The 25,692-nt window shown below is 25.6% G+C and overlaps 2 protein-coding genes across 4 annotated transcripts in view; one reads left to right on the plus strand and one right to left on the minus strand.

Annotated features, from left to right (window-relative positions):
• Window positions 1–25,692, plus strand: part of LOC112595781 — a 201,007-nt gene that overhangs the window by 92,807 nt on the left and 82,508 nt on the right. The window lies entirely within an intron of this gene.
• On the minus strand, window positions 21,074–21,451 carry LOC112595892 (protein GVQW3-like). The gene has a single exon (XM_025341280.1). It carries the CDS (start codon window positions 21,449–21,451, stop codon window positions 21,074–21,076), a length of 378 nt encoding a protein of 125 aa, XP_025197065.1.

Raw genomic sequence — 25,692 nt, forward strand, 5'->3', positions numbered from 1 at the left:
ATTTTACGTAGTAAGTGCTTCAAATGCTCAAATTTTAATTGTGTCACTAATTTAATTACTATATTAAATCACATATTATTATATTTGATGTAAATTGCAATGCGCATGAAAATAAAAATTTATATTATCTAAAGAAATGAAACATTTAACTTAAGTATTTTAATTTTTTTAAACATTGCTAACGGAAAATAAATTTGTATTTTTACAAATATCAAATAACTTTAAGTTAAAAATTATATCAAAATATTTTTTAGCAATATTTTTGTACTATACTATACGCACCATTACGAGGTATCAGAATTATAAGTAAATTATTATGATAAATATAAGCACATCAAACAAAAAATCTAGTACCTTGTAACTCAATTTGTAGTTATTACAAAATTTAAGCTAAGAGATGAATTTATTAATTTTAAGGTAATGTATAGTTTGTGTGTGTGTTTGTCTTCATTTTTTGAAGCAATGAAAATTTTCTGATCTAAAACTTGTGAGGCAGTTTTTGGTCACAAATTGGATTTAGTTGATATTTCAGGAGTCAAAAGTAAAAAAATCCATTGCTCTTTATAATACCCAGAATAAAAAACAAAAAATAAACAATCTATACATTGTATAATTTTTTTAAAAAAATAATAAAAACTATTTTAACTTTTTTCAAACGATAATTAGATAACAAATTTCTATTTTAAGTTATTTTTTATTTTTAAAACTAATAAAAATATTTTCATTTGTTCAAAAAAAGCTTTCAAATAGAATACAAGGTTTCTCATAATTTTTTCTTAAACTAATCAAAATATATTAAAAATATATGTACACATTTTTAGTTTAAAATTTGAAAAAAATTGTTAAAATCTTAAACAATTTTTTGTTGTTGAAAATGTTTATTTTTGTATCTAAGATTTAAACATTTAAAACAATGTTTTAAATTTTATGTAATTCATACTAGAATTACAAATCTAAACTATATACAACCCCAATTATTTTTTTAGACATTTGAATAACTAATAATTTTAACAATTGAATTAACCTACCATAATACTAAAAGTAAAATAAATTACTCTAATAAAAAAAAAAAATCATATTAAACTATATTTGATAATAAAGGTAGCTGTCTTAACTTAGAATAATTTTTTTTTTTTTATATATACTACGATATAATATTATCATGCAATTAAATTTAAACACATCATTACAATGATGTATTTAAAAAATGATGTGTTATAATTATAATTATGTTATAATTATTATTCTAATTTTCTGCATAGCAGAGCGATATCTACTGTTTTAATGTAAAAGTTATGTTAAGTATTATATATACCTAAATATTTAAATAAGTACTTTACTTATAATGAGCACAAGTTATTAATTATTTCTTAAATAATGTATTAAATATCCATAATAAAATGCATATAAATAAAATTAGGTACATAAATCAAAGTATACAAGTATATATGTTATTTAGAGATTTTATTATTAATTGTTTATATCAATTAATTTTTAATTGGTACGTATTAATTAAACAATTTATTTAATTGTATAAATTATACAGACCATAAATAAAATAAAAATACACAAGCAATCTGTTAAGTCTTTCATATTTTATATATTAAATATTTTCCAATGAATAATTATGATTTAAACATCTCAACTCAATACGTTAAGAAATGTTAATTATATTTTCACTAAATTTATTTATATTCAGAATTGAACACTAAATAATATGATACCTTTACCAAAAGTACTAAAAATACTATCGAAAAAAATTCTTTAAAGAAAATATTTTTCTTTTTAAACATTTTATTTGTTTTCGTATCCTTAGCTATTGAACCAAATGGAAAATAGATGAGCATTCAAAATATTATTAGAATTCACAGTAGCAATAAGAAAAAAACTTGATTTCAGTTACTTCAAAAGTTGTTTGTCTTTTATAAAGTCTCAATGGGTGTTGAATTTGTTTTTTGTTCGTAACAAACGGCATTGTTTAAAACTTCCTTTAAGAGAAACGTCATAACATGATAAGTAAATAAGAATTAGACTATGTTCACCATTTGATTTCTATAAATTCAGTGATATTTTAATTATAATTGTTCAATGTTTTAAAAAAAAATGATTTCTAAAAGTTTCTTAATAATTTTAAAAACAGCAAAATTATATTATTAATAATAAGTATATATTATACGTTAAGATATAAATTAAATAAAAAATACTTTTATTAAGTGGATGTTAACATTGCAAATGCTTTCATTACTTCAATTGTATGATTATTAATATACAAGTAGTATAAGTTATAACTTAAGAAGATTCTATACCGAATTTTTGTTTTTGTTTATTATACACTGAATATAGAAACTTAGAAGTGTTCTTTGCCAATTGTGCGAATTGATTTAGTGAAGTGATAATAAATATATAACGACTTTGAATTTTTCCTTAATTCTTGACTTAACCAAATATTTAGTCACGTTTAATTCAAAATAATTAAATTAAAAAAATTAAAATTAAAAATTGTCTTATTTGATTTTTTTTTTTAAATTTAGTAAAATCAATCTTAAATAAACTTGACAACAAATTCAAATGTGTTTTCAGATTTTTTATCAATCCACTAGATCAATAGTTATACTTGGCAAAATACATGTCTAAATTTTTATATTTTATGTGTGTATCCACAGTTGGACTGGTATTAAATCTTCTCCTTAAATACTAAACTGCTAAAGCATAATCTCATTTTACGTTTAAAAAACTAAAATTATATATATATATTATATTATTTTATTATTTTACATTTAAATCTTCATTAATCAACATATGATAGGTATAAATATCATGAAAATTAATTCTAAGAACACAAACAATATTGCTTGACAAATGCTTGTTAGTTTATTTTGACTACATTAGGAGCTTATAATTTAATTTAAAGAATAAATAGATAGTGTTAGGCAAATATATATCTGATTGGATTAAGTGTTACAGAAACTCCATGTTGGTGATAAATTCTGAACCTACTTATTGCCACCATATTTAGAATTAATTACTAAGGCATAAAGAGTAAGTAGGCAAACCCAATAGTTAATTTCAAATTTGCAATTCAGATTGATGATTGTTAGGTGTGCATAATAAATATTATAAATGGGATGGCATGGGAATCTCTCCAGAGAGGAGTACCACACTTTGCTGAGTTTGTATAGTGGTTTGATGTGGGTTTTCGGTATAACGACAGCATTTGTTATAGAACACCAGCACAATAATTAAAACGATATGGACATTGAATTTTAAAATGTGAATTCTCAATTTTCAATTTTTTTTTTTTATCTGTCTAATTATTTATAATATAATTTCATAATACCTAGATTATTGGTAAAATATTCATATAAAAAAATAACTATTTGTTCTTTTTTCTTACTAAAATTCCTTAAATATATATATATATATATATATTTAATATATTTATCATACCTAAGGAATTGTAAAATTTAATTAAAATAGACTTTTTTTTTCGATTATTTCTGTATATTAAAACGTTACAAACTATACAAACCTAACCATAGCTTAAGTTCTATAAATTATGAGCCATGTTATAACACATGAAAACTTATGAAACAAAAATAAGAATAATATATAATATACATAATGAATTTTGTTTATATTTATTTACTAATATCACTCCATTAACAATATTTTCACTAAATATCAGTTATTTAAGTGTAAAAGAAAAATTCAATTAATTTAATTATTATATTTTTGTTTATAATTATGATTCAACAAAAACCATTCACTTGTCATCCACGGGACTATAACAAGGGTATTCGAGGATATTAGTATTGAACAGAAGTTTGCATTGCTATGACCTGTACTTATATTGACGTTAACATGGTTGTGGTTTACATATATTAAACAATTTAAGCGACTACCAACGTATACTCTAGTACAATAGTCGACCGAACAATTTTGCACATAAATTATAGAATAGAAATTACTACTATAATAGCTGACGACCGCACGTGGGAATTTCATTAGAAGTTTTGATCAATTTCGTCGATAACATGGTAGAATTGTAATAAAAGTTTAATAGTAATAGTATCGACCTGTTAAAAAATATGGTGATTTACATATATTCACAATTCACGTCATCAGCTGTTAAAATGTGTATTTAAACATCAATTAGTTATTAAAATTACAATTTAATCATAATTAATGTGTTAATCTGCAGGAAACATTCTACTGTCGATTAAGTATCTGATTTATAACAAATAATTATATATTACAGGAAGATAGGTACTCAATAAACAATTCATATCAAAAAACATTTATTATCGATTAATTTCAATTATTTGTAGAAACTTATTGATTATTTTTTGATGTAAGTTTTTATCAATTAATATTTTTAAGACCTCGTGAAGTTGTGAAGATCGATATTATTAAAACAAACCTCTGGTCATATTTTATTACTATAAGCATTTAAGTTGATAAACTTAAATGTGATTCAAACGTGTATCTTTAACATAATAGAGAGCAATATATAATTTAGGAAAAAATTCTATATCGCTGTATTGATGCCATTAGTAGCTCAGTAAATAATCCTTTAATATTAAAAATATTAGATATATTTAACATCCCAATCAACATTATCGATTTCAATATTTATACTGTAAATCATGACATTTAACATAAAATATTTGATATCCAAGAGCACTTGAGACTAGTTAAATAGACAACTTTTAAGGGCTTAGTAATATCGGAAGTCAGAACTTTTAGTCGTCAGACGTGATTTATCAAACTAACTAAAAACTGCTTTTTCGATTTCGACGATCATCGTATTGAGTATAAATTTGGTTCTCTTAAGCTTCCAAGGTTTTAATATTAATGATATAACATAGTTTGAAAATTTAACTTATAAAATTTGTAGCTTTCGCGAAAAGATCATACCTAATGACCAGATATAGCCACAGACGTCATAAATTATATCTTGTTATTTTATAACACATCTAAAATTTATAAAGTTCTGAAGTTTTGTATTATTTTAGTTAAATGTATTTTGTTAGCTAATTAGTTTTATTTTTTTGAAAATTAAGTTTTTACATAAAATTATAAATGAAATACATTAGTAATTAATAAGATCACGCATATTATAGATTTTGAGAGATGTGATAAATGTATTTGTATGTGTGTTTTTTTTTTAAGTGTAACTGTTACCAACTTCTTAAGACAGTAAAACCAAGAAAGATTTTAAACTTAGAGAATAGCGAAAAATCAAATGTAGTTGTTAGTACTTTGAGAAGTTAAAAAACAACATTTTAAATATCTCATAAAATATCTAACAAAGCAAAAAATATAAAAAAAAAATTTGATGATTTCTTCAAATATTTATATCAGCAATTTTAATTATAGTAAAACATTCAGTTAAAAATATTTTAACTATTCTTAAGCAATATCCATGTTCTCTATAGACATATTATGATATTTCCAATTTTTATTAAGTTTTTTTTTTTTTTTTGTTCTAAAAATAATGATAAAAACATTTTTAATCAGTTAAAAATGTTGAAAGTTTAAAACAATGTTTTTCATAATATGTTGTTATCGCTATTTAAAATTATTAAAGCTACACATTTTTTTATTTATAAGCTTCGAAATTTTATTTTTAATAACATTTCTCAAAATCACGAAAATTTAATTTAATAACTTTTTAACTCGATATTATTATGAATTTCCCTGAGGTGATCATCGAACTTATATGAAAGCTTATATAAATAATAAATACTTAACTATTATAATTCATCAGTATAGTAAATCATAAATTCAACAAAACTTAAAATGAGTACATTTTTAATAAATTTGTGTATGAATAAATTTACTGTAAGTGTGAGTTTTTTAATTAATAATATGAATTTTTATAATTTGAAAATCATTTAATTTATTTATAATATTTATATAGTATATTCAACTCCTACTAAAAGAAAAAATAATTTTGATTCATAATAAAATCTTTAAAACCACAATTTATTTCAACACCAACCATTTTATCTTAATCGGTTGTAAATATATTTATAATATTAATTATACTAATTTTGAATACGTTTAATAGGACATACAATTGCTGCTTAAACTAAAATTAACTTTCATTTGAAGTTTTTAATTATTTTTGGTAGAAGTGTTACATTTAACCATAAAATATGTATGAAAATAATCTATTAAGCTAAACAATCACTAATAACTAGTCATTATTTATTTTATTTTTTATTGATCTTATTTAAGCCCGGAAACTAAGGACATTAGCTGTGGATAGAAGCAGTAGGTTTTTTTGTGTAAGGTTTGTTTGTAAAGTTTGGTTAGTACGGTTACATCATGTATGTGTATGTGTTTGCACCATGGATTCATCACTAAGAACTCGGGTGGTCACCCATCCGAGAGCTAGCAACGCCGGCCGATACTTGACCTCAAAACACATAAATGACTAAGCCCAACCACCGTGCTCACCAAGCCACATTTTTTATTTTTTTTATAAATCCAAACAATCATATTTTATCATGCAGTAATATAATACACATAACTTATGTTTGTTAAAGCTCTATACAGAAATTTCGCATTTTTCATTATATTTTGGTACATATTTATAAAAAAAAAATAAATAAATAAGTAAATAGTATGTGAACAATAGGAAAAATATTCTGAACATCTTGTTTTAATTTAATAATAAAAAAAATAACGGAAACAATGTACATTTTGATTATATTTTACTTTTACCGTATTGCAGTCAGTCAAAGTTTGAACAAGCTTCGATTCAGTAAACATTGATTTGGATACCATTACTTTACTTGAACCCATTGATTTTGAATTTATTATTTTTATTTTTTTTATCTTTATTTTATCCTTAGTATAACATGAAAACGATGTTGAATTTGTTTTATGCTATAACACATCTGAATCGTTTGTTTTTTTTTCGCATTAAATAAAATCCAATACAATACGACTGCAAAGCTTATAATGTATAATATAAGTTCAAAAAACTGATAATATCGATGTTATACATAAATTCAATAATCAGACTATCAGGATACAAAAGGAAATAAATTAATTTTCATTGTAATTATAGTATAATTTAATATTATTTTATGAAATATATAAATATAAAATACTTAATTAATTATATGCGAATTTTTATAATATTCAAAAACCGATAATTTTATCAATAATGTAATATTTTACATCAAAAATGAACCACGAAAAACTATAATTTGGCTTCCAGAATATATTTAACTAAGTAATTTTTAATCAGTCGCGAATAAAATAAAATTAATTGTTATGCATTTAAAAGGCATGTAATACGACTGTTGGAAAACAAATAATTTCCAATCGATGATTTTGTGTTTAAATATTTGCACGATAAATAAAAGTGTATTGAATTAGCTATAGCGACTAGTGAGGTGACCGTTTTAGTATTTTTCTTAGGGAAGATTAATAAACGCGGTATGCAAACAAAAATTCACATATATATAGAAACTAGAAATCTACTTCGAACACATTCATAGTATCGCGTTAGGGATATTTTTTTTATTTATATATATATATAACATTATAATTGTACTTATTAAATTCATCATAACTTAACGACGAGATGAACAGTCACCGTTATGACATCGGAAAGACGAAAATATATTACGAACACATGGTTTTTGTTCCGTTTGTGGCGTCAACGGTCGTCAAGATTTCCATAATGCGCTTGGTGTTTTGTCTGATATAATACACTCCTGGTTTGTAAAAGCCTCCTCGGAATCCCCGCTGAGGTCGCTTATCGGTAGCAAAGACGTGATGTAAAAACGCGAAGCTGCGCTCGACAGCCGTCTAAATCTAAAGCGGAGTGGCCATCGCTCTTGCCGGAGCTTTTATGGCGAGATTAATGAAATGACGTTTTTCATTTTTTTTATACTTTTGATTTTTCCTTGCACCTCTTCACCGCCGATTTTGACTCGTTCTCTGGGGATATGGTCACACAATGCGTTAAGGTATGTCTTCTTTCGTAATAACTTTGTGAACTTTTCAAAAAGTTTCACCGTCACGCGGTTCGTTTATATCCCACTACGTTTATACGTAATATAATAATACTAATACACTAATTATATCATAATGAAATATACGTTATATTCACTCATATATAGGTATGTTTACAGGTTTATCGTTCTTAAAATTAACTCACAACTAATTTTTAGATATATTTTGTTTGTTGAGAAAGACTTATTAATAATACAATATTTGCTAAAAAGTTACCTTGAACAATATATATGAATATACCTAAGTGTCTACGTACTTCGATCTAATTTCGATGCCATTTATCGTCACTGATATTATTATTTACATGTTATTAGTTATATCCTCTTATTGAGATATAAGCCGTAGTTAAGTGGTTTATTTTTATGATGGACTACATAGGTTGATATAATGATATAGTAACGAGAAATGCCACTTCAAAGTACACTCGAATTCAATAAACTCTACACGTATGTATATTGCTATTACAAGTGTGGTAATATTATATTGTTATATTATGTTGTATAATGTCATATTATATTATATTATAATATTGTGATGTGCATCGGTGATTCGAGAAAATGTGTATCGAACCACGTAAAATAACATTTTACATACTTCAGTGAAACCCACATTCTAGAATGTTTGAATGTTTTTGCACATTTCAATTAGGTATTACCTTTACGTTTGTGAATCTTCTACGTAAGTAAATAAAATGTACTTTATAGTACCGTATTCATCTTATTCTTTATTGTACAAGGATAAACATACCTATGATGATATTTGATGTATTGTGTTCATAATTTTTGTACTGCAGAATATTATTATTATTATTGTGACTAATAATATTTTTTTTTTATATTTTTATTGAAACCTTAGTTATACTATTAGGTTAACTAATAATATTAAAAATGTTTTTTTTTATTTCTTTGTATTATTTGTTCAATATCATACATAATCATATTTGTTTGTCAATATTGTTTGTTAAATTATACTTATCAGTTGATGATAAAGTATAAATCATTTATTTTTTTTTTTTATATAAATAAATAAGATAACGATAAAAAAAAAAAAACACTAACAATTTAAAAACTATTTAAAAAGTATTTTAAATAAAATCAAGCAAAAAAAGTATGAAAAAAAATACTCGACTTATTGAAAAATAATATGTTGAATAATCAATAATAATACGTAAAAAATAGAATAAACAATATATATTATTCAATTTTAGCATCTAACTCTAAAGTTTAAGTTATCGTTTACATTTTATTCTTTGAACCAAAAATGTGGTGAACGTTTTCTGAAAGTTATCTTTTTTCACAGTCATATGATCTCGAGGGACTATTTTTTGTCCTTTATATATTACTAGCTTAGCTATTAAAAGGAAGAGAAACAAGATAAAAAAAAATTTAAGATCGAACGCAAAACACACGAAAACGATCGAAGCTACCCGGGGGAATGGTATTTCCAATCCAACGGCTATTGTTTTTTTTCATTCTATATCACATTCTATTTTTCTCTATCTCACTCTTCTCTTATTCCTTCTGTATATGTGTGTTTTCAGTATGCTTATGTTTTTCTTTTTCTAGCATTGTTGTCATTCACCCAAAAAATGTCCGTGTTCCCTGCTGTTAATATGCGTGATCATTTTCCCGTTTACTGTTAACATTTGTAATACTTCTGCGAAAAATTCGTTCTAATAATTATATATTAAATTGTACGTACGTATATAACAAAGATACAAAAATAAATTCGTTTGTTGTGCTGAACGAATGGGTGTGTTTATCACTGACATAGTTTCCGCAAGATTTGTCACCAAGCGAAATAAAAGGTCATCCTCTTTACCCGCACACACAAATCTTCACTCCGGTCGCCACGCATAGTAAGACCTTTGACCCAAGATAAACCGACCTTCTCGCTTAAACCCCTTTAAGTATTTACTAGAGCTTTTCGTGCCGTGGTTCAGTCGTCATTATATTTTAACAACAGCCACTGGGTACAATTGCAAATGATTAATGACTACCGATGGGGTAGATGATGACAACGACGACAACGACGACGACGATGAAAGGATAAATAATAATCGCAACAATAATAGTAGTGGTCGGTTCTCCTGAAAACCATCGCGAAACATATGGCTATAATGAAATAGGATTGCTTCGAGGTGACGAGAGAAGTTTTGTATGGAAACTTTCATACCGAGTCACCGCATCTGCATCGAAATTGTGTTGTAGTTTCTGTTTCAGGTAGTTAGGTCTTGCATGCATAAACATAAAGTAATATACATAGGTACGCATATTACTACTACAATAGATACCTGCATTATACGTGTGTGCGTGCTTGCGTGTTTGTTTTTGTTCTATTGTTGTGTGTTTACCCAATCAGTGGGTACAGTACTACAGTAACGAAGAAAAATCCTGGTGGTAAAAAGGTGCAAATTTTTGTAGATTCCATTTGCAAAAAATAGATCCAGATCCAGTCATTACAATAAAATAATTTTCATTGTCGCACTACAACTGCATGTTGATTTATCACGTAAAACCTAAAACCCAACGACCTCTCATAGTAAATGTTCATGTTAATTAATATTTTTCTTACACTTTTTATCACAATATATAATATATACGGTGTGTGTGTGTGTGTGTGTGTTGTGTTGTACAAGGTGGTACCAAATTTTATACAACAACATAATGTACAAGATTATTTCGATTAAAACGTCTAAACAAATGAAGAATAATTAATTTATCAACGTGAATAATAATTACTACATAAGCTATTATAATATATTTACAAATAATTCAAAGATATATAAATACAACTAGATTCATTTTAATTTAGAATAAAGGAACGTATTCAAAGTTCTAAATAGGTATCATGGTATTTTAAATTATCAAATAATTAAGAAATAATATGTAAAATAATAATAAATAACATATCTAGACATTAAGTGTTATGCATTTTTTGTGTAACCATAGGTAATTTATACCATTGATTTTATTTTAAGTATGATAAATATTATAAACTATAGTTACTCGTATTAATTAATATACGTATAACATCAATTAGTAATCTGTAAATTTTTTTTTCATAAATTACTACTATATGTTTATTATATTATCGCTTGTTAATTTTAATAATTATACACTTTATTTTATACTTTTATAATATTATAGATCAATCCATACATTGTACAAGTATTTTATCATCATATTTTGATTTTGTAATTATGTGTTTTCATAATACTAACAGCATATTTAAAAGATCAAAACGTTCATTTAACTATAAGATATAGATATTTTTTTATATAATTCGTTGATTTATTAAATGAAAACATTATACAGATAGTTCTAACTCGTAATAAGTGGTTATATTTTTAGTGTTTCTTATTAAGGTACAATGTAAAAACATTACTTAAATCAATTAAATTGCAAATCACTTGTTCTAATAAATATATATTATAATATTAGTTAGAAAATTATTATAGCATTTCAAAAACATATCTTATGTAATATTTATCATTATATTTTAGTATTAATCAAAATTCGTTAAGTTTTAAACTTATTTTACAGGAATGTATCATGAAAGACAGAAAAAAAAACTATTAAGTATATTTTATTTCAATCCTTTCGAGTTCAAGGAATGTAGAAACACAAGTGAATATAATTCAAATACATTAAAACGACTTAATCATTGAGTGTTTTAATTCAACAGGCTTTAAAAATCCACATAGTATATAATATAGTTGCAGTCTATTCGAGCATATAAATAATTTTTTATGTATATAACATGATTTTACTTAAAATCGTTTTTTTATTGCTTGACACGAAAACAAAAGGACAAGTAAAAGCTTTTCTCTGTTAAATGTTGTACTAAGTCTATTTTCACTTATAGCTTTACACGTTTAAAACACCAAACATCACATTTTGAAACTTGATTACATAACGAACTTTATAAAAAATAAAAGCTCAAATAACATACAACAAATTTATTAAAGATCTATGTAAGACGGTATCACTTACTTGAATTACACTTTTTATCAACTTGTAATAAACTATAAAAATAAAGCTTTACAGAATACGCTTAAATTGTTTTTGATAAAAGTAAAAAATATGTGACTATAATCTACTTAACATTAGCAATCATAGATCTTGATATACTAAATAAATTTATTTTGAAAATCCTACTTCTTAAATAGATTTGAGTTATTTTTTTAGAATTTCGCTGATGTTATTCACATACTTAGCGTTTTATCGAAAAAAAAAATACAAGAATATAATATATTTGGTTATTTGATATGTGTAATCAGAATAATTTTAATTCATAATTTTATTGACTTTAATACAACTTTCATTTAGAAAGTATAAATTACAATAAACTATAATATATAATAATAAATTCAATAAATATGACATAAAAATTATTTCAAAATATATTTATACAAACTTACTTTCTTAAGCCCCATTAAATGTATCAAAAAAAAAGAACAAAATTAATTTAATTTTTCAAAATTGAAACATAAAATATTATGGAATATAAACAAAATAAAATAACAACAAGCTTATTTTATGAAAACAATTTAATGCACATTTTCAAAGAACTATTTTAACAATTTTTTTTAACTTGTACTCGTACATTACATTATCATTAAAACAAATATTTATTATAGTGAAATATGCTTATATAATTCAATATTGCGTTCAACTTAAACAAAATTAATTGTTGCTATGAGTCTTGATTACGGATGAAAAATTATTCCATCTCGAAAATGTATACACAGTTAAAATTTATAAAAATAATTTTTAACATTAAATTAAATATTATTATTATTATTATTACATAATAACATTATTCGAAATCCTACCAACAACTTTAACTGTAATATTTAGCCGTCTAGGCACGGACTGGATTTTAATATATATACATATATAAAAAAAAAAAAACTTTAAGCTTTAAAATAACCCCAGGAGATTGATCAGCCTCTCACACGATTTCCATCTAAAACTCGCTTTTACGAATTTAAATAGAATTAAAGCGATGCACGTTCCATACATTTTAAACTGTATCTTTTTAAGGATTATTTAGTTTAGACAGAAAGATAACAATTTATATTCACTCAAATAAGTCAAATGTGCTAATTTAAGAATTTAAGTAGACTTCATAACTTATTTATTATTTATTTTGGAACAAACTTCTAGTAAGTTCAAGTACAGATTTGTAACATATTTAATACAATTTCGTATTACAAAAATAGACTCAAATTTAAGATATAATTATATATATGTGATACATAGGATAAATTTAACAAGTAAAATTTAATTATTACTATTCAGTTATATTAGTAATTTAAATAATGTCGTTTTAGATCTGACAGATTATTAAAAAAAAAAAAGTCAAAATTAGGTATATTTACTAATTTTAGAAGAATATCATGTGAATTTTTTAATAGTATAACTAATATAATATCATAATAGTTTAATTTCACTGTCAGATTATTATATTACGATGTAATACGTAAAAGTACTTTAGAAAAATTAATAGGTACTTTAAATCAACAATATTCTGTAGTTTTATTTGTCCTGCAATTTTATCTAGAATATAATACTATTATGATACAATATTATACATAACTGATTAAATTAAGTATATTTTTATTATTTTGATACTGAATACAATTGCCCATTTGATATGATAAAATATTTTAGTATAAGAGATAACAAACACATAAGTATTTTATTTTTTCTATTTTAAGAAATAAAGATAGCAATTAGTAATTTTATGAAATATTCTATTTTTATTAATTATAATTTAGATACTAATGGATTCTAATTATAAATTATTTTTTTAGTTAATAATTTTTAATTGTTATCATGGTTACGATTTACATTGTTCATAAAACAACACATGTATTAATTTACACGATGTTTGATCGATAATCTGTATTTAATTTATGTAAAATGTATTAATTTACGTAAATCTTATTTTATACGATTTTGATTAATTTATAAATTTATATTATATTAGAATTTATATTTATACTGCAACAGTTAGGAATTATTTACTGTTGATGCTAAAAATTACGAAAATTACAACAATATTTTAAAGAGTTTCAAAAATAACGAATAATTGTTTACAATATTTAGTTAGAAAAATCACAGTCGAAATACATCAATATAAAAACATACTCAATTTGAAAAATATAATATACATTTAACCAAAATTTAAATGATTGCTGTCAAATAATTATAGGTAGGTACTATGGTTGCTCACTTCCAAGTACTTTAATGGATTAAAGGGGCTTGTATCAGTTATAACTGACAACTTCAGACTGCAGTAGATGTTTACGCCGCGCGCCGTCGAGTTTACTATCCATTATACACATTTCTCTTGATTATCAAGGCTGTAGTATAAATTTCGATTGAGTCAGCCATGTTTCACTTTGTTCCGTAGCCGAAACGATTAAGTTATAACTGTTTTATAATTCAATTAATTTTAAGTTAAATTAAATTTACAACAAACTTAGCTATTCTATATTATACAGTAAAATGTAGAATACCAACATTGTTATTGTAAACTAAATCAAATGATTACGAATCAAACTCTATACTTCATGATTAACATATTTGAGCTAAAACAAATCATAATTTCATTAAATTCGTTTAATAAGCCAGTAAAAATAAAGTCAGAAACTGTAATCATGTGGCTAACTGAGAACAAAAAATCATAAATAACAAATGCGAAAAAACACAGAAATGCGGATCAGTATTATAAAAGTCTGGTGATTTAAATTTGATTTTCTACCTAAATGGTCATACGTGGTTATTTGTAAAAAAAAGTTTATACCCTTTCACGCATACTTCAGTAAAAAAAAAAAAAAAAAATGTACATTTATTTATTATTTACAATTGCCATCACTTCATTGCTCTGCAAACGCGTAATATCGTCAGATTCTGAGCCAGTTACTATTCAGATATTTTTACTAACCTCACAGGGAAATAAATACGAGTTTCCGGTTGATGGCTGTCGAACTCCCGTCATCAAACCAACCCTCATTTCATAAATGTTATAATGTATTATATTTTCCATTTTTATTTCCACTCAACCGAGTTATCGAACCAGCAAAATAAATCAGTTATTGGAATAGACAACAAAAAATAAATACATGTAAACGACCAAATTGCAAAATAATAACAATGACAACAATGCCAAAAATCAGACATAATACGATCAACACCATCAGCATTTGTTAATCGCTAGTTGGAAACCCAATAATAACTAATTACGAAATTCTAATATATAATTTTTCGTTGAGAATTATATAATAATTACATTTAGTTCAGCAAATGTGATTATAAATTATTTTTATTCTTATTTTTGATAAATGAGTCATAATCCCTAATTAAAACTTTGATTTTAATCGTAAATGTACACTACTCGTACAGTGAAAATAGTTTGGACAATAAAAAAATGTAATCTTGGTTGGATATCAAATTTTATAGTTCTAATATATTTACAATTAAACAAAAAATTATTTTTATACTATTTTCATTTAATATTTATATATTATTTGTGTAAAATTTTATGTCAATTTGAATTATGAATGTTAATAGGGATACTCATAATATGAAAATAAAATGGTCGTTGTACTTTTACGGTATACTCTGTAATTGATAACAGCCGGCTTCAGTAATAATATACACAATAATAATAATAATAATAATAAAAAAAAATGTAAAAATGGAATAAGGTAAAACTGTTTTATCCATAGAAATTAATTCTTGGATGAATTTTAAAATTATTCATGTACGTATCAAGGTTTTCATATATAAGCATTAAAATAAACAGGATTCTCAAGCACGCGCGCATGCACCTACGCGAAAAAAAATAAAATGTTGTGAATAAAAAATTGTATATTTCTCGTGCGCTAATTGCGCTTAAACACTCGAAAAACATCTGAGCGGACGTGTTATTTGCTGACTTTAAAAAATATTGTATGGACGACTTTGCGCAGTTCGTTTAATTATACAACACTTGACACGAGTTTACTACGAGGACAGAATTGATAGTGGAAATGCTTTCCTCCGTGTAACTAAAGCTGTGTTCCGATAAAAATTGATTGCTACGACATGAATAATAAACGTTTGCTGTTTTTTTTTTGATTTCAAACACAATTTAAATATTCGTTTTCCAACAATGTTCGTCTATCGTAAGTCATCACTGTCGTATCGTATTTCTTCTCTTCCTCTACTACCGTGTGCTACGTGGGCCGAAAGCCCAACGGTATCGTCGTGATTCATTACAAATTCCCGCGTGCATACCCCCTTACCATCACCACAATCATCGCCACGCGATAACGCCCCGCTTAACGCTGTCATGTAAGTTTTGTCACGTTTTTGACTTTTTTTTTAAGAGCCCACTCGCCCGTCCACCACGTCCAAATTTCTATTTTCTGCTCATCGTGTCGTAATGCTCACAAATTAAACGACCCGGTGACTTCGGTTAGACTATATTCTTCAACGCTTGCGTGCGATCAAGGGTACATAATGTACATACACTATTTTAGAATATAATGTATTACACTTAATATGCATAACGTGATATATTTATGTGAGTGCATTTTCGTGCATACATAAAAAGTTGTAAGTATACTTAATATAAAATCTGATAACAAACTACTAAGCTCTTGAAGTTAACGTCGAAGGTTCCTTCAAGAAAATATCGTTAATATCAATCATTGTAGGTCAAGTTCAGACGTGTATTTTCCATTATGTTGTTTCTATACATATTACGCCTGTACCTATCTATATACACGTATTATATTTATGTTTCACTATTCTACCTATTTACGATTATTCATCAGACATTTCAGTTATACACGCGTGCGTATAATACGTTATTCCGTTTCATATTTATACAAGGGTATAATATTATTTAACTCCATCTCAGTTGTGAAAACTTCAAACTTCAAAGTATAACAAATTAAATGTTACAACAATATTTAATATTATCTACCTTGTTCGACACTCAAGAGTATAAATTCTAGTGTAAAATTAATAAAATGTTGATTAGAAAATATGTATACTCCAGAGGAAAGTACTCAACTTCTTACTAAAATTTTATCTTCAGGTGATATATTGATATACTTTGAAAAACATTCCAAAGAATCCTTTCAAAGGATAATATTTAACCAGAGTGAAAATTCGACTGTGTGTAAATTTATGTACGAGACAAAAGGTACGTAATATATTCAAAATTATCTCATACCAGAAAATTAAATTATATCTATACTATAATATATTACAATATATAATGTATATTTTTATACAACGTAATTATTCAAATATTTTGATAGAATAAAATATCTTAACATGTCTTATACAACCAGAAAATCAATTATTAATGAACTTACTATTTTGGTTAAAAACATAGTTAGAGATAAAATACTTATGATATTAGATAGTATTTAATGACACGTTTTTAATTACATTTTATCGCATGAACACAATGAGTTACATTTTATTTTTTTTTTACAACATGCAATGACTCAAAATCCTTTAGAAAAATATATGACTTATTATCTACTTTGTAATTAAAAATGTATTTTAACCATTTCCGTATCCGACTCTTACTAATATTTAATTAATGTTAATTTTTAATGATGTATATCCAGGTCATAGCCTACTATACGTGTGGTATGAAAGAGAATAAATAAATAGTATTTTGTACGAGATACTCATTTGTTTATGCCAAAAAGCAAGTAATTGATTCTAGAAAATTAAGTAATCTATTAAAAGTTTTCACAGCGGTATATATGAATAGTGTATATATGAATACGGGCATCACTATTGAAAATACCAACAATCACCGTAGTTCGCTTTTATTAATATACGATTTTAATATAATTAATATTTGAAAATAATAAATTTCATGATAAATATTAAATTTGATACTGTTTAATGTTTGTTTTGGAATAACTCGTTGGTAACATATCTATTATAAAATATTATTTTTCAGTTGCAAATATAATTTACATTAACTACAAGTTTAACTAAGCATATCGAAACGTAATATTTATTTTTTTTTCATTTGAAAAAAATAAACATGAATAATTAAATATTAAAATAATATTAATAATTTAATTTAAATTAACAATAATTTAATAAATTGTGTTCTCGTGTCCCCGATTTATTACAATATGCATAAAGTTTTCTTTATGTTTATCGCACAGCATACGTATATTTAAGCTAAATAAGTAAGTGCTTAGTTTCCACAAGTTTAATCGTTCTTTTATTAAAAATTGTATTTTTTTCTTATAAATAACAAATTAAAATAAAAAAATAATTTTATTTATTTAAGTATCGTACACATTTTATCAAAAATTATAAATCATTATTTTTGTTCCACAAACAAAAAAAAAATCCTAGAGCGAGATTTATCACACTGATCATATACCTGCGATAATGACCACTACATATTTATTATATAAATTAGGCATGTAAGCAATAAATATATATATATATAATATAACGTGAATTGATTTTTTAAATTCTTTTAAAGTTTATTTGAGCGTTTATAAATACTTTTAATGACCTATCAATATAATATAAATGTGAAAAATGATATGTTAAATGGATAAGATCAGATTTTTCATCCCTAAAAAAGAAAACACAGGACATTTCCAGGCACGTTTTACACGCTCTGTTACGCGCAGTAACAGTTACATTGTGTACAATATACGTCATTCTATACCCTTAACATGACAATTGTCATTGACTGTACATTATAGTGTTGAAACATGTACCAATATATTATTTTTATGTGGAATAGTAAGTATGTACGAGTTATAACTATTTTTTTTGTTTTCACTGTAGCATTGGTTCATTTTGTACGAAAACATACTGTTGCCGAAATGCATACACGATAATAATAGTCATGTTACTATTATTTATAATATTATGTTTGTTTGTGAAAACTGTCCCAGATAATGTGAATAAGTGCACTGCACGAATTTCCTATGGAACCCGCCACCCAACGCGTGATAATGCTCTACATGGCTGTCTCGTATAGTAACGCACACCGCTTATAATAATAGGCACCTATTACATACGTGTAGCCACGATAAATTAATCTGACAGAAATGTATTTCCGTACGCCTCGATTAAGTCGGTACTCCGCGAGCGAACGATTTTTATTGTTTTTTCTTACGTTTCACACGTATGTTATATTAACAGGGTCATATCATATATTATTTTGTCGGTTGCCGATTAAATCCGACACGTTCCAAATTGATTTATTATCCGGTTTCCTACACGATTTCTAACTATAATAATATTATCTCTGATTAATCCAGCCCTCACTGTAACACTTTTGACACAGCTATTTTAAAAAAAATTCTCGTTAACAGTTTTTTAACACACTGTTTATTATCGTTTACTTACTTTATGTAGGTGCTTTATATTATGCTTTAACGTATATGAACAATAATTGATGATGAACATAACTGAGCGAACTATATGTCTTACCAAAATTCTGGTGGAATTTATTTTATTATACCGTACATAGATCGTAACAAGAAATACTGAATGAATATTATTTTCTGAACCATTATATCATCTTACAGTAAAAACAACTAACTGAACGCTCCAAAAGTATTTTATACTTAACACAAATTATAACAATAAAATAAATTTATAAATGCTTTTGATATAGGTTTGAAATGTTAAATTTTTGTATGTATAGTATATACTATAGAGTATTACAACATATATTAAACACTATACATAGAGTATCTAAGTGAGAATTAAACAATTCATCAAAAAATCTTAGGTTAAAAAAAAAATTAAATACATGAATAAGGATGGACTAGGTATATAGCGTTAAATAAAAATACAGATAGAAATAGTCAGTTAATACACAAATTATTAATCGGTCTAAATGATACATATAAAAATACACATTTTTTAACCACATTGCATCAAATTATGCACATATATTATTTAAAATTCTAGATGGGTCATAACTCATAAATCCCAAAAGTATTAGAATATAAGCGCCTAATAATAGCTTTTATATATGAGATGCAAAGTGAAAAATTGAGGTTTATAGAAACAATACAAATACTCGACCAATTCTAATATTATTAAGAAGGTTAAAATAATACATCGAACTTTTTAAGTCATCTAAAGTTACTTATTTGTTATTAATACTAATAAAATGATCACTGAATATTCCTGCATTTAAAAAAAGTTATTTATTACTATTTAACTCGAATGAATAACTCATCTTTGTATTTTTTATCATGAAGCATCGCCGGATAATACAGCTATAAATATTCTGAAAATATGAGTAAAAGTCAAATACACATAATATTATATTATTCTCACCTAATTTTTATAGAAAATACCTATAATTATCTGAAATAAAACAAAATATTTTTATCATTAATGAAATAATATTTATCAACATTTGATGACAAAAAAAAATAAAAAGGTTTCCATTTAAATTTTAAATAAATCAAAATATCGAATAATATGCTAAATCTAAAATGTAATTTTATATTATATTTTTATTTAACTTTCGTCGATAAAGATAATTATTATTATCGTCTTAGTAAAAACAATTTTATCATTAATACATAGAAATCATTACAATGTACGTAGGCTGTCCGATAAATAAGGTACAAAAATATACCGAATAATGAAAAATGAATTTATTACTTTAAAACTTCTACACAATAAATTAGACATATTTTGCTATTTTTCTATATAGTCACCATTTAAATTGATGCATTTTTCCCAACGATGGAATAATTTGAAAATGCTATCTCGGAAACATGCAGCACATTTTTCATCGAAGTACTCTGTAACTGAGTTCATTACCTCCTCTTCATTTTGAAAATGAGTTCTTCCTAAGTGTTTTTTTTAACGGACCGAACAAAAAAAAAACTGAAGGTGCCAGATCAGGACTATATGGTGGATGTTGCAATAATTCCCACTTGTACTTTTCCAGCCAAGCTTTAGTCTTTCCCGCTGAATGTGGGGTCTGGTGTAAGCATTTTCGGAACCTAACGTGAACAAACCTTACGAAAATTTAATTTCTCGTGGACAATTTCATGTACAGTGGTCTTTGGTAGATCAAGTTGTGTAGCCATTTCCCTAATTTTAAGTCGTCTATCCGATCGTAACAATTTTTCGACCGCCTCAATGGTTTCGGCGGTGGACGTGCTTATTGGTCGACCATTTCTTGCTTCATCTTCAACACTTTCTCGACCTGAATTAAATTTTGTACACCAAACCGATACACTTTTTCGAGACATTACGTGCGGGCCATAAACTTCGGTTAATTTTCTATGAATTTCAGTCGGAGAAACATTTTGAAAATTAAAAAACCGAATGACGGCGCGAACTTCTTCTTTTGTGAAACTTAAATATTGGTTTTCCATGTTTAAACTTACGTATTCGACGGAACACTAAAGTAAAATAGTCATGATGCATAGAATATGTTGTTTGTTATATATATTATCAATGCTGGAAATTTCAAGCCGATATCGTCTATTGTTTACGCCAAAAATAACTTTGTACCTTATTTATCGGACAGCCTACGTATAATAAATCACGGTGGGACATTTGGAGAACAAATAAATTACAAATAAAATAATGATGCAAAAATTGATCCGATATGTTTATAATTAGTGAGAAGCGAAATACATGAAACAGTGAAGTACAAAAGAGAGAGAGCATATTGGAGCCAATTCAATTAGGGTGATAAATTAAACTAACATATATCTAAAAACGTATGCATCCAATAAATAATTATATTACTACGGTAAAATATTTAATGGTATCAATCATTTTTTTCCCCCAATTGCATTTAAATTATGTTTGCGGATTTGAAAACAAAATAACTTTAATTATGGAACAATATAATATTGTACATTACACATTTTAAATCATAATATAATAAATATCTGATAACTGATACGCTTATCGTCAGCTACAATAGATAATCAAAATATTTTAGACAAATTGTTTGGCTGTTGAGGTTACCGCAGAACAAATAAAACTGCTGACAAATTCTGCTAAATATATTATTTTTAATATATAGTTGTATACTGTATTTTTTCGTTTTTTTCTTTTATTTTACATTAGGTTTTATTTTTGTATCCATTGCAACAGAAAGTGTGCACTATGGGTTAGACGTGTGTATAATGTACATACTAACAAAAACAGTCTATGAACTATAATGTAATCATTACAAAATTACATATTTATATTATATCTTTATAAGTCCAATATGTCTGTGTCGTGGAAAAAATAATTGTTACTCACTAGGAAATATTATAAGTAGAGCTAGAATTTTGACGATTTTTGCATTTTTTTCTTTAAGTGCTAACCAAAAACTAAATTTGTTTTGGTACATACAAATTTAGAACGTGTAAATTTTATTAAAAAGTGTAGTATAAAACTATGTATGGCGTAAGTAACAAGATAAAAATAAAATATAGTGACTAAGAGGTATAATAAATACGGAAAATTAGAAACTTTAATTTCTTCTGTAGCACGAATTCTTGTTGTCAAGCTACATTTAGATGATGATGAACGATTAATATTGTATTATAATGGTTTAAAAACACGCAAAATACAATCCGTATCAACAGCAACAATAAACAATTCTTTATACATCAATATATCCTACAGTTGGTGAATTCGAACCACGTCATGCTTTACTACAATGATAAGAACTATAGATTTATTTGAAAATTTCAACCGTTGACTAAACAATATGAGAGTATAGAGGTTTTTGCTTAGATAATAAAAAGGAAGCGATTTGTAAAAATTACTTAGAAATAAACTATTTATTACAATAATGTATGTAAAATTTTACAATAAATATTACTTTTTCCGTGGCGCTTATGAGTGCACTTTTTTATTTTTATATATTTAACGATACCTACCAGAGTTTCATAAATTAAGTAAAATATATGTTTATTTTTATTATTTATCATTACGAAAACACCACTAAATTAAAGTAAAATATTTTGATGATCCAGTTTTTTGTCTTCGGGTATCGTTTGTTTCCAACCCGTAAACGCATGAAAAAAATGCAGTAAATATTAATACCTACAATACTTTCTGTTCAGTTTTTCCACGATAATTTTAACTTAAAGGAAACAGATGAAAAAACGTATAACGTCTCGAGTGCCAACATTTGCGTGTTCTTGCTGAAGAAGACAATTTTATTATTCACATAGTATATAGTGTATTGAGATGTACTACAAAGTTTCAAGCAATAGAATTAAGAAAAAAATCTAGAAATATATTATAAAAGCTATCTAAATTGATAATATAAAATATTCTGAAACATCCAACTAAAGAAAAAAATATTTATTCATGACTTTTTTGATAGCTAAAAACGAATGTTGTACGTGTCACCATTAAATATGGTTATTTAATAACTATAAAAGGAAATTTTTGTATATGTGCAATTTCTGTAACCAATTTTAAGAAACATTTTTAACATAATTAGACGAAAGGATGTCTAAACGCACAATGACGAAGCACACATTTTTTCTTAGCTCTAGTGAATAATAAGATCGTTAGTACTAACCGACAAACGCATCTGTTGTGTACACCGTTGTGGTTGACATAAACAAAAGTTCCTTTTTATATGCAACCAAATGAAAGGGTATATATATATATACCAGCATAATACACTCACATACAAAATGCGTCTGGTTGAAACGAATTGTTTGAAAACTTTATACTTCAAATAGTCATCACCGTAGCGCAGCGGTGGCGGTGTATAAAATCATAGGATTTCAGTATAATAATAATACAGTATCAAAGACTCCTGACTCAATATTCGTTCTATCGGTGGCATTACAGATGAAAGACTCTGCGACGTCTACATACCATTATTACCAAAAAACTGTAGCAAAATATCATGTTGCATTTTATATTGCGAACGTGTAGATAATATAAAACTAGAGACGTTATCATGATATCTATATACGTACCTGTTGTTGAACTTTGAGATGTGAGTTAAAAATCTCTGAAAAATAAAACTACTCTTTTATAAAGTATTTTCACATATTTTGTTAAAACAAAACAATAATAATTCCTTAGTAATCATTACTTCTTGATTCACGTCAAAATATAATTAATGCACAACAATTTATACTGCATATAGTTACGAATGGTATTTTTATTGTTTCATTTTTAGTTTAATTGCTCCCGGAAATTTCTCATAAATTAAATTTTTAAAAATAACATCACTATCAATTAATTTATAAACTATAAAGACTAACTGCCAACCGAGGGCTTTGCTGTGGTTTTTGAACGATTTCAGTTCGGGTGTCGGAGACCGAAATTATTATTTTAGTGAAACAACGGTATATAGGACAGACAGTCAACCGGAGACGAATATTAATGCAACGGTGGTGGTTAGGCGCGCGCGTGTGTGTGTGTATTCTTCACATTGCTGAGCTATGGTAGTGCCGCACGTTGTTCGGTCATTTTTCAAATCGTCCTCTCCCAGTCTTGATGCTATATACCAACTCGCCACATAATACGTATATTACAATACTTCTGGAGAAAAAAATATATAGCCAAAGTACAAAAGTCCTCACAGTATAATATTATATGTAGGTGAATACAGGACTGTCTGAGTACAAAATATCATTTTCGTATAAATGAAACCAACCCAACGGAACAACAGCAATAATAACGAAACCGTATCAAAATATTTAGAATACATTGTTATCAAAAACTGATTATGTAATATTTGATTAAATAACCAATTCTAAAAGTATATGTTTAAACTAGTCGATAAGAAGTTCTAATACATTATGTATTTCCCTATTATTATATATATATATATATATATATATGTTTATACTATTTACATAATATATTTATATATTTATTAGGTAGGAAATATGTTATTATACGAACATCTGACTTTAATTTCACACATTGTTCGTACCTACCGAAATGGTATTTTGTTCGCGTTCGTTGGATTTTTCAAAACCCTACTCTAAGGTTTATTAGATTCATTATTTTTACTTTAAATATTATAATTACACAATTATTTATATACATAATATGAAATTATGAAATAATAAAATGATTATCAAAAAGCAATTTGTAATGTGGCAAATAATTTTATTAAATTTTAAAAAGTTTTTTATTTTCAAGTAAAAATACGTTCAAGACAATATAAATATTTACTTATAAAATACTATAAAAGAATTAAAATACATTTACTTAAATTCTTTACAAGACTGCTAATATGTTTTGTTCTTACTGTACGACGAAAAGAATAACTCCACTTCATGACTTACGCAAATAGGATTATTTTCCTTTAGCTATAGAAATTCGTTTGTTCTAGACTATCTTTGAAATGTAAAATTTTCCTTACGTCTTGAGTTTGAGTTATGCCATCTATTTATTTCACTTTGATCTTGTTCGATTTTCTCGGTATTTTAAAATATTTTCCACACAATAATATTAATATAAAATCACCGATTATAACCCAACATTTCGGATAAAGAAATACGATATACAAAACCAATATATGATTATCATGTCAGTCGATTGCAAAACTTGATGAGGGGCAAATGCTATATTATTTATAACTGCGTGGTTTTCATGGACCTAATCATTATTCATTGCGAACAAACAT

This window comes from Melanaphis sacchari, unplaced genomic scaffold (assembly GCF_002803265.2).
Source record: "Melanaphis sacchari strain LSU unplaced genomic scaffold, SCAv2.0 Contig2_pilon_pilon, whole genome shotgun sequence".
In the NCBI taxonomy this organism is placed as follows: Eukaryota; Metazoa; Arthropoda; class Insecta; order Hemiptera; family Aphididae; genus Melanaphis; species Melanaphis sacchari.

What these genes read in the sequence shown, in the direction of transcription:
- LOC112595892 (XM_025341280.1), bottom strand. Translation starts at nt 21,451, where the DNA reads ATGGAAAACCAATATTTAAGTTTCACAAAAGAAGAAGTTCGCGCCGTC.